Source organism: Patagioenas fasciata, chromosome 5 (assembly GCF_037038585.1).
Source record: "Patagioenas fasciata isolate bPatFas1 chromosome 5, bPatFas1.hap1, whole genome shotgun sequence".
NCBI classification, from domain to species: Eukaryota; Metazoa; Chordata; class Aves; order Columbiformes; family Columbidae; genus Patagioenas; species Patagioenas fasciata.
The window spans coordinates 53,847,166-53,861,459 of NC_092524.1; the positions used below are offsets into that span (position 1 = coordinate 53,847,166).

Sequence of the window (14,294 nt, forward strand, 5' to 3'; positions counted from 1 at the left end):
TTGCTTCTGCTGAACACAAGGGGAGTTTTGCCATAGATTGTGAGAGATGATGGACTGTCCCTCAGTGCAAGCTAGAGAAAAGAATGTAAATCAGCTGGAGCAGTGTTTGTGGAACATGGTGCTGGTTTTAGTGATGGCTTTTTCCATGCACCAGGCATGAGATCACGTACAGGGCTGTATTTACATGGTGATGTAATTTTACAGCAGAAGCTGGGAAAACAAGGAGGGTAGATCATGTCCAGCATGATTTATGCCAAGCTTTCCACAACCATGCAGCCTCCCTCCCATGTCATCCATCTGTTGGCAGGATGAAAGGAAGAAGCAGGACAACCCTGCCCTCAGCTTCTAGACGACCTTATGCTTTGGCTGCAAAATCAACTCATAACTCAAAAAGCAACCTCCACCGGGCAGCCAATTTTCAAGTCAAACAGCATATGTGTTTAATTGGATGCTTACAAAATTACCTTTTGTTTTATACAAATGTCCTGCCAACAAAAGAACAAACCAGGGATGTCTAATGGATTTAGCAATATGGCACTATTTATGTTGTGATCACAAGAGATGGGATACTCAAATACAATTATTTTCCAAGTAATGTTTTATGGTAATGTGGTTTACAAACTGTTACACCCACTCATCTTTGGATGATGGGCTCTTTTGAGCTAGAATCTTACATTTTTTTCCTTAAAAGGAATGCTGTGCCATTGAGATGTAAAGACTTGAAAATGAAATTTGTGGGCCTCATTTAAATACAGGATGTTATTAGGCATAAATAAATAAACTTATTACAGAATTGTTTGATTAACCAGTGAAAATATATACACATATTCTGGAAAATCTGATTAAGTTTAGTCTATGGTTGATTTCTAACTAGGCAGGCACAGACCTTTGTATGAATAACATTAATGTAAGATCATAACTGTTGTGCCAGTTCACCTACATCCATTTTGGGTCGATCGAAATTAAACTGGTACAGCTTCTGAAACTTTGCTACTTTCATCAAAATTGTTATAAGAAGCTGAGTCAACTAACTAAAAGCAACAACAAATCCAGCTATAAACTATGTGTGCCTTATATCTACAAATTAAGTGAACTGACAAAACAGCTTTCATAACAGTATTTTCAATGACAGTGAACTTGGATCTAACAATCAAAAGGTGGCTGAGTGTGCATTAAAGGGACAGGATTCAGCTGTCACCATTAGAAGAATGGTTTGAGACACCTTTTCTCATTCTTGCATGCATCCTGCAGTACATAAAGTTCCTTGCTAATTTATACCGTGGATCAGTCTTCAAATGATGCATCATCATCCTTTTCTGGAAAACTGCCTTGGTTTCAAATAAGCCAAGAGTGGAATTTGGAGAAGCCAAAGTCTCACATGCATTTATAGTGAGGCAGTCACTAAGCAGTAAAGCAAAATATTCTGCACTTAAAAGGCAAGACATCTCAGGTGATTTCTAGCTGGCCTTTTATGACATTCAAATTGAAATAATACCTGCTGGAACGCTCCATTTTAAAGCCAGTTGTACCCTAGGACCGGTGCTGGGAACGTACACGTATCCCATTGTCTTGTGGTTTTTACTTCAGGACTGTTGTCTAACAAAACAGACATATTGATAAGCTCTGGACACAATGAATATTCAATGACAAATGCTTTATGTGACAGCTAATAAGTCTGTGTAACCAATTGATTCTACTACACCACAAATTTTCTTCCACGTTTCACAATTCTGTTCAGGTCAGTCAGTGTGTATGCACCCCAGTGTCTTCTCAACATGCACTTGGAAGACAATAATCTATGAAGACTTTTGCTTATAGCCATTCTCCATTCCATACCTCCTCTGCGACACCTCTTACGCAAATCGCCTCACATAATTAACTCACTGGCAGCCCCCATCCTCCAGAAGAGTTTTATTTTCCAGCCACTGTAGCAATCCTCTGGACAAACCCTTCACCTGGCAGGCTTTACTAGGAGATGGACTATACTTTCAGGTGATGATACGATGTTTGATGCACAGCTTTGGTCTACTTGCAAGGTAAATGCTGATGCAATGAATGGGTACTTATTGGTTCTTGAGCTGGGCAGGTCCTCTCCATCCCTAGATGGTTTTCCTCAGTAGTGAATGCAAAGAGAAGTCCAGCTTTCCTCCCAGGAGTCAGTAATTAGGACATAAGTAGGATAGAGGTTTGTGGTTTGTTGGTGGTGGTTTGTTTTTGTTTTCATTTTTTTTAAAGAAGCCAGAACAGTGCAACATAAGTTTCTTTGCCTCATCATCATATTGCAGCCCTTTATTACCTGTTTCCCTTTCTACCCTCCTATGCCTGACAAGACTGGAGCACCTTCAGAGATTGACAACCCAGTGCACAACTGCCATCCTCTCAGAAATGGAGTGTGCATTGAGTCAGCTGAGACTAGTAACAAGCAAAGCCATATCTTGTGTGGTGGGACAAATAAAAGACTTTCTGCTTTCTACAACTGAAATACCATGTTTCCTCAAGAACACTGTAGTGCTCTGGACAAAATGAGGAACAAATCTGGGCAACAAGCAACTTAAATATTCCAATTTTCATATAATGGTTTGGGTTGGAAGGGACCTTAAAGATCACCTGGTTCCAACCCCCTGCCATGGACAGGGACATCTTCAACTAAACCAGGTTGCCCAAAGCCCCGTCCAACCCGGCCTTGAACACTTCCAGGGATGGAGCATCCCTAACTTACCTGGGGAGCCTGTTCCAGTGCCTCACCATCCTTATGGTGAAGAATTCTTCCTTACATGTAATCTAAATCTACCCTCTTTCAGTTTAAACCCATTACCCTTGTCCTAGCACTGCAAGCCCTTGTAAAATGTCCCTCTTCAGCTTTCCCGTAGGCCTCCTTTAGGAGCCCTCTCTTCTCCAGGCTGGACAACCCCAACTCTCTTAGCCTTTCTTCATAGGAGAGGTGCCCCAGCCCTCTGATCATCTTCATGGCCTCCTCTGGACTGGCTCCACTGGGCTTGCCTTTGGTCAGCTATTAAGAATTCATTAAAGTCTTACATGAACGCACACGCAGATGCAGAAAACCCCGACGCCCAGAAAGGGGCTGAGGATGAAGTGGTGCCTCAGAGCACATTCTCGAGCGCTCCAGTACCTGTGTGCATCTTGCACAGAGAGCCCTTACACAGCTCCTCAGTGTGTTCGCAGTCAACTCCCCTACATGCAATGCTACATGGGATATAGCTCCTTAGCTGGCATTTTCTCAGAGAAACAGTAAGATTTGAACTTCAGTTTGAGATGCTGGAAAACACCGGTATAAACAATTAAAAAAAAAATCTGTTCATAACTTTTATTATAAACACATAGGTGAAATATTAACATAGAAAAAAGGTGACATTACTAACTAGGCTTTTAAAAGTCTAGGTGTCCTAAAACAGCCCAAAAAGTTCATTTTACACACTATCCACTGTGTTGGAAGGTTCTGTAGAACCACTTTCATGGTAATCAAATCCTCCAAAACCCTGAGGATATTCCCTGTCCTCTGTATCAAATGCAGCAGCATTCTGCATAAGGAAAAGAGTTTGCACTTTTACTTACTTCAATTCAGCTACAATGAATTAAAAAATCCATGTGTTCAAGTAAAGATACACAGAGCCTATCAGCTCGATCCAGTTCTTTTTTTCATTTTACCCAACAGGCCAGGCTCATCCCATGTGCTGGAACTGGTTGGAAGTTAATGCTGTCAGTCAAGATCCTTGGGGCCAACTGGGAGCTTTGCAAAGGGTGCCAGTAAGAGCTAGAACTGATGTTCATTCTCTGAGTAACATGCAAAAACTTTCAGTTCTTTTATAAAACCTGGTCAAAAAGCAGAATGCACATCAGAGCCTAGGAAAATCCTTTTGTTTGCCCATTTTCAAAATATTACATTTCAACAACAAAAAATCTGGATGTTTGAAGTTTTAAAAGCTTCGATTAACAGCTGATTAAAAAAGAGTATCTAAGAGATTCCATTTTTTCTTGACCTTTAATCAAAGTCAAAAAAGTTAAAATAAAGATACTCTGAGCTCTATGCATAAATCCAATGTGCTTTTCTGTTAATGTTTTCTCTGCTCCCCACTGTTCCTATACCTTTCAGCAGTGAGTGCTCTCACTGCCACTCTAGTTCATGTCAGATGTTTGAATGGGATCCAAGTTATAAAAAAGAGAAGATTATTCAGCATCTGTGCAAACATACATATTTGTACAGTCCAGACAGCCAACAGTAAATGTGTAAGCAGTGGATTTAATTGAATATATATTTTTAACTCCAGTAGTTAATTTGTGCAAGGAGGTCTCTGCTTTTAGATGTATATATTATCAATTATATACACGGCATTTCCCCACCTTAAAAATAACTATGAATGAACCCCTGAAAACATGGGGACTAATAGTAAAAATAATCTTAACATTTTGTAGGAAAAATATTATTTGCAATGAAAATATGGTAATTTCTTCTTGCTAGAAACAAGTAACAAAAATATACTCCCACACATAATTTTTCAGCATCCTAGACATGTAACAAATGCTTCTGCAGTAGTAGCCCATCTTTGTTTAAAAACAAAGTTTGAGTCCCTTACTATGCTGCATCTTAATTAGCATCAAAAAGCACTTATGTCGGTAAATATTTGCTTACTCCTTTGTAAATGTTAGTTTAGCTTTTAGCAATGTAAGCAAATGCTAATGCATTGTTGATTAGATAAGTAGTTTACGTATAAGAATTCTATATAAGTAATTTATCTAAAAATATTGGCCCTGATCCTAAGCAGGGCCATTGCCTCTGTCTTATTCCAATGATTCCAATCTGAATTCACTCAAACAGAGTGAGTCTGGAGGGTCCCACTTGCAGAGTTCACAGTTATTCAGAGAAACTCTCTTCTTTCCATCTCTCTGTTTAAAGAGAAGGATGGGGGAAAACCAGGTTACAGGCAGGTCAGGGTACTGAACAAGCCTGCATCAAACACGGAGGTGAGAAAAGCCATTGGGTACTGCCTTACTGCATGGTTCCCTACATGCCTCCTTCTACAGCCACAGCCTTCCCACACGTTACTCTGATCAAATGGTATCAACAGGGGTGCAACGCCGAGCCTCAGAGGTACCTGGGATCCAGCCACTGGCTGGACTGGTTCCCATGGACTTTGGAGTCTGCCCAAGACAAGATGGCAAATGAGGATAATGTCAGCGACTAGTGAATGAGATGCTGATTATTCAAGCTGCTTCTCTCCAAGAGTGGATTTCTGTGCTTTTATGGTGCCTAAAAGGGTCAAAAATGTATTTTTCAAGGTCGATTTTTTTTAAAGCAAATGAGTACTTTCCCCAGTTCCTAAGTCGTCCTCTTAATAATATTTACCCAGCATTTCGCTTGGTGAAACTGCATTTTCCCAGTTACTATGAAGGTGTGATGCAGTGGAGACTGTCTGAAGAACTTGTGTAGACAATATTTTTTTCATTTATACTATTTTAAACAGTGTAGGAATATCTTCCTAGAAAAATCAGTTCTGAGTTTCGTCTCCAGTCTTCAAGATGGACCAATGCTGTACCATTTAACAACAACTTTTTCAGGGTTGGCAACAGTATCTTTCCACTGTTCTACTGCTTCACTGTTACTGCTATCAGGACTTACACAGATCTGCAGGAAGAAACAAAAAGAAAAATAAAATTGAGTTACTGATATAACACAGAGGCCCAGCCTTTATTAGGTCCAAATAAACACCATGGAAGTGTATAATGAGATACAATGTGTAGACTGTGACCGAAGCATAATAGCAACAAATACAGTTCTGTTAAGACTAACATATTTTGGCTTTCAGCTGGGAACACGTGGAGTCTGGGTTTAAATTTAGCTTCTAAATAAATAGTTTAGAGAACTCACTACATACTAATGTTTCTCTGCTTAATGTTTTAAGTCGAGCATTCCTTGCTCTGTTAAAACGCACGTGCTGGGGTCAGGGGCACATCAGGGCCAGCGATGGCTCTTTGCAGTCAAACCCCAGTTGGCTCCAAGCCACCTGGCACCCGCAGCTCACTGTCCAGCCTTTCCGTGGGCGTTTAAAATCGCACACTCCGACAGACAGGGCCAAACCTGCATTCCACAGAGGTTATACCATGCCCATACCGCACATGGTCATGGAGAAAGAGCCCGTTTCTTCTCAGTGTTCAGTTAATGGATAGTGGCCATTAAATGAGGAAATGAGGTACAAGTAGGAAGTTTCCCTCCTGAACATTAGCAGCAGCCTCCATTGCCTAAGTAATTCTGCTTATGTAAGTATGTATCATTATTTACAGGACTCTATTTCCTCAAGTCTTCCAAGAATGAATCCTTCCAATGCTTCTCAGAAACCTTCACCATGAAGTACATTCAGCTGACACTGCTGAGGGCCCGAGTACTCCACAAGTGAGAATAATGTCTCCCTGAATACCACAGACAGCTGATGTTCCATCCACTGAGACTCAACATACATCTTACTCATGATTAAAGACATGTCTGTAAAAGCAGCCTAATCTAAGTATTGTCTGCTTAGAAAGGCATCCAATTAAACATCATTCTCTGAAGAACAAAGTTAATAGATCCAGCTATATTCATCTTTTTCCAACTACCCAGCCAATTGCTCAAAGTACGTTTTTCCTTTATGTCTTCATGTGTTATGTGGCAATGTCTGCCTGCATAAGCTGAAATAACCTTTTCCAAATAACCTCTGATTCCTCTCCCTAAAAATAATATCCATGATTAAATGTAACTCGTCAGATTGAGATCACCTCACATATTGCTAAGTGACTGAAAAATCATACTCAGTTATTTTTGCCCCAAGGTAGCACATCTAAAAATAACAATTTTTTTCTTTTCCTATTCCAAATCCAATGCCACCAACAGGTATCACAGAAATATGGAACACAGGTGACATGAGGCTCCATAAAAAGAAGGAACTTCAACTAACTCTTGCTGGCACATCATTTCTATAGCACAACTGCATCTTCTTTAGCTGTGCATCTTCAGCAGGCGCAAGAAACATCACCAGAATGGGACAGTACCTTCCTCTGTACCTAAGGACAGCACAACCCTTCATCTGACAAGGGACATTACAGTTGAGGTCTCAAAATCAATTCTACTTTGTTGAATTATGCATATATTAAAATTGTGCTACTTAATCTAGCTGGGTCAGGGAAAGCAAGGAGCATTAAGAACAGCTATGGCTCACTATACCAACAATAAAAGGAGAGAAAGAAGGGACAGGATGACAGTGAGTTAGAACAACAAGGGGAAGAGGACAGAGAATAAGAAGAGACCAGACTATGAAGTTTGCTGCTGGTTAAATAAATATGATCACACAAATGCTTTCAAAGAGATACTACTGAATTTCTAGCTGAAAAAAAAAATTACATTTGTTCAGCTATGTTATCACTTGATCATACACACTGATTTCAGCACTGTTTTAACCAGGAAGGCAGTCTGATATTGTAACTGTTGACACTTCCTTTTACACGCACCAGTGAGTAAGTGTATTGGTATGATAAGCCAACACATCTCCTTTCTGTGCAGTACATTGTACGCTGCAGAGCTCTTGCGAGTGCTGTTTTTTCCTTTAGAAAACCTAGAGGCCAGGAGGAAACTGTATGTCTGTCTGTAGGAAGGAATCTTTCATATAGTAATACTCCACACAAAAATTACTTAAGGTTTACTTTTTAAAAGAAAAATCAAATGTCAATTCCCATTCTGATGTTAGTGCATGTTTAAGAGCCCCAAACTGTTCTTTCTTGGGTTACAACCAGAAGAGTTTATTAGAATTTACTATTTTGCTATATGCCACCTTATTTAAAATATTCTAAAACTCATACCAAGAAACCTGTGGAACTGGATTTTAAGTAAAGGATATCATGCTAGTTAGCAGAAACCAACCTGTCCTAGGAAGTGCTTTCTTCTCACTGAGCTTCTGCTGTAGAGTTTGATGAGAAAGCTAATTCCATGTTCAGCTTGGCTAACTGGAAAAATCATCATTTCTCCCCACTTCACTTGGCCATTAGCGGACTTCAGAAGTCGAGTCTTCTTCTTACAGATCAGCCCTTCTGTACTAAACATTCCAACTTTCACAAAGAAACCTAGCACAAAAGGGAGGGAAAAAGGCAGAGCACACCAAGGGTTACTCACAAACACACCCCAAGAGGAACTGACAAGATCCACATGTGTGGTTCAAATTGCAACAATTTCCCAAAAGTCTGGCCAAGAGAACTGTACAATAGCTATCCTGACTAGTCACACAGAGTACATTAAATAATATTGAATTGATTAACACAGTATCCAAACAGCAAGTGCAAGCTAATACCCTTGTATGTCAGGATTAATATTGGGATAAAAATCTTCCAAAATACATAAACACGTAGCTTCAAACCAAACAAAACGTAATCAAGCAAGACATCTGCGGAAACAAGCCTTGGCAATGAAAAGCTACTGCACAATATGTTAGTCTGAGGTTTGTAAGGAATGTTATGAATTGCCAACCCATTTAAGCAGCAATTTACCTGTTACAAATGCTTTTAGACAGAAGGCATGAAACAGCTGATGTAACTTACTTGAACACAGCGGTGTAGATGAAACTGGAAGGTTTTGTGCTTCAAGAATCTGTAACTGAATCCTCCTGTTTATTGCTTGAAAACAAGTTCCTATTTGAAGTTCTGCGCGCCACACCTACAAGCAGAAGAATGTTGCTATAACATCTGGATTAAGTTGCTTATAAACTCAGGAAACACAGGAATTCTGTCATATATTGGGCTCCCACATTTCTATCTGGGATTTCCTGAACAGAAATACAAGCATGTGTTGTATACACAACCTGCAGATACACAGTAAGTCAGTGCATCTTGCACTTGTTATACCCGCAGTCCATGTGCTCCACTGATGGCTTATGTGCGGTGCAGACGGCCCTCATGGGCTCCAGACAGAGATACGGACACATAAACAAGTCCTCACTTTTCACCTGGGAAAGATTCTGTAATGGTAGGAGCAGAGGCATTACAGGGAAAAGCAGACATGCAGTTGTAGCTCTACTAAACCTGGGTGTGGAAATGAGAGACCAGGTATGCTCCACTAACACGAAAACCTTTGGAGTTCTCCTCCCACACTTTTGAATTTTGCAATATGGAGATATAAGTGATGCTTTCCACAGACACAGGCCCTGTCACTTAATGTTATGAATGATCAGGGTAATTGCAAGCTGCGGAGTTCCCTGTGTTATGGAAGTACTTGTGTTTTACATGCCCACACACATACACCCACAGCTCTGCCACTGAGATCTCCAGTATGAATTATTTTTTAGTTTTTGCTAGTTGCAGAGTTGTGTTGATGCGTCTTCATGACTCTCCTGTCAGATGCTGATGTACACTGAACACTCTAAGAACAACAGGAGAAGGCCAGCGGAGACCAAGCTTTCCTGACAGCCTCCGTTTAAAAGCACTTTGCTAGTCCTGGTTCCCTTCAAATTTTAACACATTCCAGTGAAGCAAAATACACCAAGCATATGAGCAACAGGTCAACTAAAGAGAAATCAGGTTCCAGTTCATTGAAGTGACCCAAATTCTCTTTGTAGCTCAGCTGCAAAACTTCTTTGTCACCCTCAGAGGAAGCCAGTTCCTCACCTCAGAGCTCTGGCTCTCCGTTGGCAAGCGAGGGTAGTTTGCTGCCTCAGGGGGCAGTACAGGGATCACTTCCAGCAGTGTCTGGAGGGCTCTCAGATCTAACAGTGAGGAAAGCCAACACAGAAACTATGCGATGATTCAGGAATTTACATTGGGATGAAGCAGTTTCTAAACCAGCTTCCTCTTTCACTTAAATCTTGCTGCTTTTGAAACAATATGGTTACTCTTGTTAGAACTCAAAAATGTCAAGTGTAACTTATGTTAGAAATCAAGACTATCACTCATGTTACTCAGACACACTTAGATAAAATTTTGTTTTGAATTGCTAATTCAAGTTTAATTTGTCAAAAATACAAATGTCTAGACACAATATGTAAAAGAAACAAAGTGAGGGAAGAAGGAAAGGAAATCCCACTGTGAAAACCACCTGCTTCTTATTACGCTAATGGAAATGAACTGACTGAATTATTACCTCACAGCATGCAATCTGAACATTAAATATATAGCTCTCTCTGCAGTTTCAAGCCACTGAAGATCTTAGCACTTTTCTTCCATAACAAAAGCACATTCCATTTGCTCTGAGCTCTTGCTGTGAGTCCTAAGGATCTTCTGATGCTTTTTTGGTCGGAAAAGACAATTACTCGGTGTCCTTTGCCGAGCGCTTCCCCAGAATGCCCCTCCCTTGAGCTCTGTGTCATGGTGTGGAAGAGCTTGCTCTAGCGCTTTTCCCAGAAACAGCTCCAGTTTATGACCAGAACAGCTATGTGCAGAGTTCAAAAGTCTGCATTTTTTCCCCATCAAAATGTCTCTCCCCGAGAAAGTGGAAAAAAAAAAACCCCACAAAACAAAAAACAAACCAACCCTGTTTGTTGTTAACATTGAATTAGTACAAATTATTTTACTTTGATTTCCAGCAAGTCTTTCTAGGTGATATAACAACACGCTTTCACAGTATTGGCACTTACAGGTGCTTTGGAAGGAGGAGAGATATCCAGCCAATGACTTGACTCCTCTGAGCTGAGCTCCCGCAGTGCCAAAGAACACTCGCCAATGGTTTTTTTCCTGGGAGTCTGTGTCTGGATTTTAAATACCAATCTGACAGCCTGCAGGCTTTGCAGTTTAATAGCAAATACAAAAGTTTCCATAAATTCAATGTCCTAGAAAGAAAAAGAGAGGGGTAACATCACCATTTTAAGAGAGCTGCACCAAGCCAGAAACCTAGAAACCAAGGCTTCCTGGTCCCATAGCCGCTGCTCCCTGATACCATTATAGGTTGCCATGGCAAGGTGTGCTTCCACAGCCATGAGCCCCACAGACTCACCACCCCATTGTCACACCCTGGCAGGAACAAAGCTCTGGATTATTTTCACTACCATAACGAGTTGAGGCCATCTCTTCTGGAGCTTTACAAAACCAGACACAAATTGTCATAGCAAATTCTCCTGTGGCCTTTTGCTTCAATCTCTCCTGCTGATCTTACTTGCTTTTACCTTCGACTCACATTATGGAAGGTTTATGTTGCTTTACCTTCCATCCCCTTAATATTTCTTTACTGCCACTATCAGGAGCCTTGTCTCATGTGAATAACTCTTGCTACTTTCTGCAGAGAGGTAGCATGAACTTTGTCTCCAGCTCTAGTGCGAGGCAGTAACATCATCTGCCTTCCCTGGGGTGAGTGTGCACCTGCAGGTATGCCCAGGCTTCCTCCAGTCCCCCAGCACTGTGTTGCTAAGGCCAGCAGCTCATGGTTCAGTCCCCCATGAGCATTATCTGTCCTGTAGGCTTGGGAGAAAAGGAAGTAACAGTACAATGCCAGAGAGGATACAGGGGGAGGGAGCGGAACAAGGCTTTTCATAGGATTTTGAGAAGTTGGAAAAAAATAAAAAGATACAGTAACCCCAAACGAGACAACTACCACAGCAAATATGGCATAGGAGTACATGTTTGGTCAATTTTAAAAATCCATTTACATTTCACTTTATTTTTTGATGAAAAAGATTTCTCAGTGTTTTCCCTGCCTCTACTTACATTGCACCCTTCCTTGGCAGAAGATTTGAATTGCACTGGCTTGGGCAGTGTGAGAATCCCCTTGACACAGACACGAGGATTTTCCCCACAGCTAGAAGGCCAGCTCAGGTCCTTGCACTGCAACATGGAAAACACAGTCAGTTTAGAAAACTTCAGACAACTTAGAAACAAGAGTCTTCTACACTGTTCCAGAATTATGCATAATTCCTGTAATATTGAATATAAATCAGAGCCAGTGTAATTATTGTAACACTTTGGATAATTTAATAATTAATTGTCACAACCACAGGTTAAAAAGTTATTCTGTAGATTTTAATGATTTCACTATGTGGCAATTTGACAACAGATAAATAATGAAATCCCTTACATATAGTATTTAACACTCAACATAGTATGAGGTTTCTGACTACTCAGAGTTCCATTGCCTAAAAATTATTCATGGTTCTTGAAAGTGTATAGAACAGCCAGTATAACAGTATCACATCAGCTAACAAAAAAGCCACAAGGAGCTAAAGGTCTTTCCAGTGCTATTATGGTTCTGCCCTGAAGGAACTGCTAGGTTTGAAGTCAGTTAAATGCTGCCTCCAAAGTTGCTCCGATTTGCTGCCTCCAAGCTTCCACAGGAAAACTTCTAGAGCAGGATCAACCTATGACCAGCTCAGCTTTCTTATCTATAGTTCCTCACTCCACAATCGGAACATATGTATGGTACCATAAGGAGTTATATACTACTTTTTACTATGGACTGCAGCAGAACAGAGATTGCATCAGAAAAAAAAATACAGGCAAGGAACATACTCCGAACGAAGCCCAGTATTACATTTGACTGAACTTTGTCTATACTAATACTTAAAAGTAATTTTCTTTTTCTCCTAAAAGTACTCCTTAAAGTAACAGAGAGCCAAATTTAGTGAGAATTAGCACTCAGTAAAATAGCCATTTAAGTAAATTATAATAAAATTATTTATATTTACTTACATGTAAAACTGTGATCCAAATCTGTTCTACAGAAGAAACATAACACAGCTTCACATTTAGTCTTCCAAAGTCCCGTTCATCACCTGATAATGTAATAGTATCTGTGGAAGAAAGCCAATTAGTGTTTTTAGAAGTAATGCAGTATCTTAAAAGTTCATTCCAAGAATAAGGGAACTCATTAATAAGTGGACTGCCTATATTTGAAAACTTGCCTTAAAATAAGTTTGAAATATCTGAACACCGACATTTTAAGGACAAAATATCTGTGAAGCCCTGTAGCCTGACCTTCCACATAGCTAAAAGCCTACACGTTTACCTCAGTTACCTCTACTGAACTTAATAACTTGTGTTGTACTCGAACAACTTTAAGAAAGAAGAAAAGTATGTGCCTGAGACCCCCAGAACACATTTATAGTCTATCACTTCTCTTCATCACCTTCACTGTTAAATTTCTAAACTGGCCTGCTTTTCATCTTCCTCAGACTTCAATTCCAGTTTTGTAAACATTTTACTGTTATGCTTTTCTCCAAGTCACAAGAGCCATTTAATATCCAGCATTTCTCTGTCATGACTGGAAGTTGGTTATCACTCTTCCATCTTCTATTTGAGGAGACTAGGTGAAATTCTGACTTCCAGCAGGGTGACTTCCATGGGGACTTGATTAATTTCTGAGAGCTTATTTTGCAGAATCTCTACTTCAGCATTCTTTAATAAATAAGGATACTAGGTTTGCATGCAATATTCTTGCCTAATTCTCAGTGTAATATGGGTATTGGACTCCAGGCACTTCCCACAGAAAAATACTGAAAAAGGACTAGAGCTGTGAACAAGGTGCTGCATTCTATCCTAACAGAACACCTGCTACTTCTTAGTTCAGTGGAGTAGTAAATGCAGGGATGCATTTTTCAAAAGCACAAGAAATTCTTAAAGGCTCATTTGCTCAGTCTCTCAGTCTCAGGTGCAACTCCAAAATTCTTAATTTCAAACTGCAAAGTAATCTCCAAACTGACTTTCTGATCAGATTCATCTCAAAAAACCCCAACTCATCAACAGTAGAGACAGCTTAATGTTTCAAGTGCAAAGGGAAGTATTTCATTACAGGGTAAACAAACAGAACTTTACCCAGACTCCTGTTACTGCCTTGTGAATCCTTCCTGGAAGAGGTACTGCTAGGTACACTGGAAAGTGAATCGTATCTCTGGGGGCAAAAAAAGAGACACTTCATTCAGAGCAACAGATGCGAAAAGTCAGAGAGATTCTACCATCAGGCAAGACATAATGAAAACAAAACAACATGCAATTTCAAATCATTGTCTCATTCCCTACTAATCTCTTCATCCAGCAGCATGGAATTACTCTTTGACGCAAAGAGCTAATACAGGATACATATGGCCAGCACAGATTTTTTGCTCCCTGATGTATGTGCAACTTCATCTCCATGTAAAAGATGATTATTAGGAAAAATAAAGGGGGTGTGTGTGTGCAAAAAAAGCAGTGTTTTTTGCATCAATGGAAACTTCTAGTGTTCTACTTTTCAACCGACGGGAGAAATCACAAGATGACAAACCACAGCCTCTTGTCTGTCTTGTCCTGCCTAACAGCCTGTTCAGGTTTCTCAACAGCCCCGCTGCGTCAGAACAGCAATAGTC

The 14,294-nt window shown here is 40.2% G+C and overlaps 1 protein-coding gene across 6 annotated transcripts in view; it reads right to left on the bottom strand.

Moving 5' to 3' along the window:
• Positions 1-505: 505 nt before the first annotated feature.
• TC2N (tandem C2 domains, nuclear) overlaps positions 506-14,294 on the bottom strand; it is a 36,886-nt gene continuing 23,097 nt past the window's right edge. For all 6 annotated transcript variants that reach the window (XM_071809566.1, XM_071809565.1, XM_065838558.2 and 3 more), the window contains 7 exons: positions 13,768-13,843; positions 12,646-12,746; positions 11,668-11,784; positions 10,605-10,796; positions 8,578-8,692; positions 7,907-8,106; positions 506-5,641 (listed from right to left, as the gene is read on the bottom strand). In XM_071809566.1, coding sequence (XP_071665667.1) covers positions 5,531-5,641; positions 7,907-8,106; positions 8,578-8,692; positions 10,605-10,796; positions 11,668-11,784; positions 12,646-12,746; positions 13,768-13,843 — 912 coding nt within the window. In that variant the 3' untranslated portion in view covers positions 506-5,530. The remainder of the gene's footprint in view (positions 5,642-7,906; positions 8,107-8,577; positions 8,693-10,604; positions 10,797-11,667; positions 11,785-12,645; positions 12,747-13,767; positions 13,844-14,294) is intronic.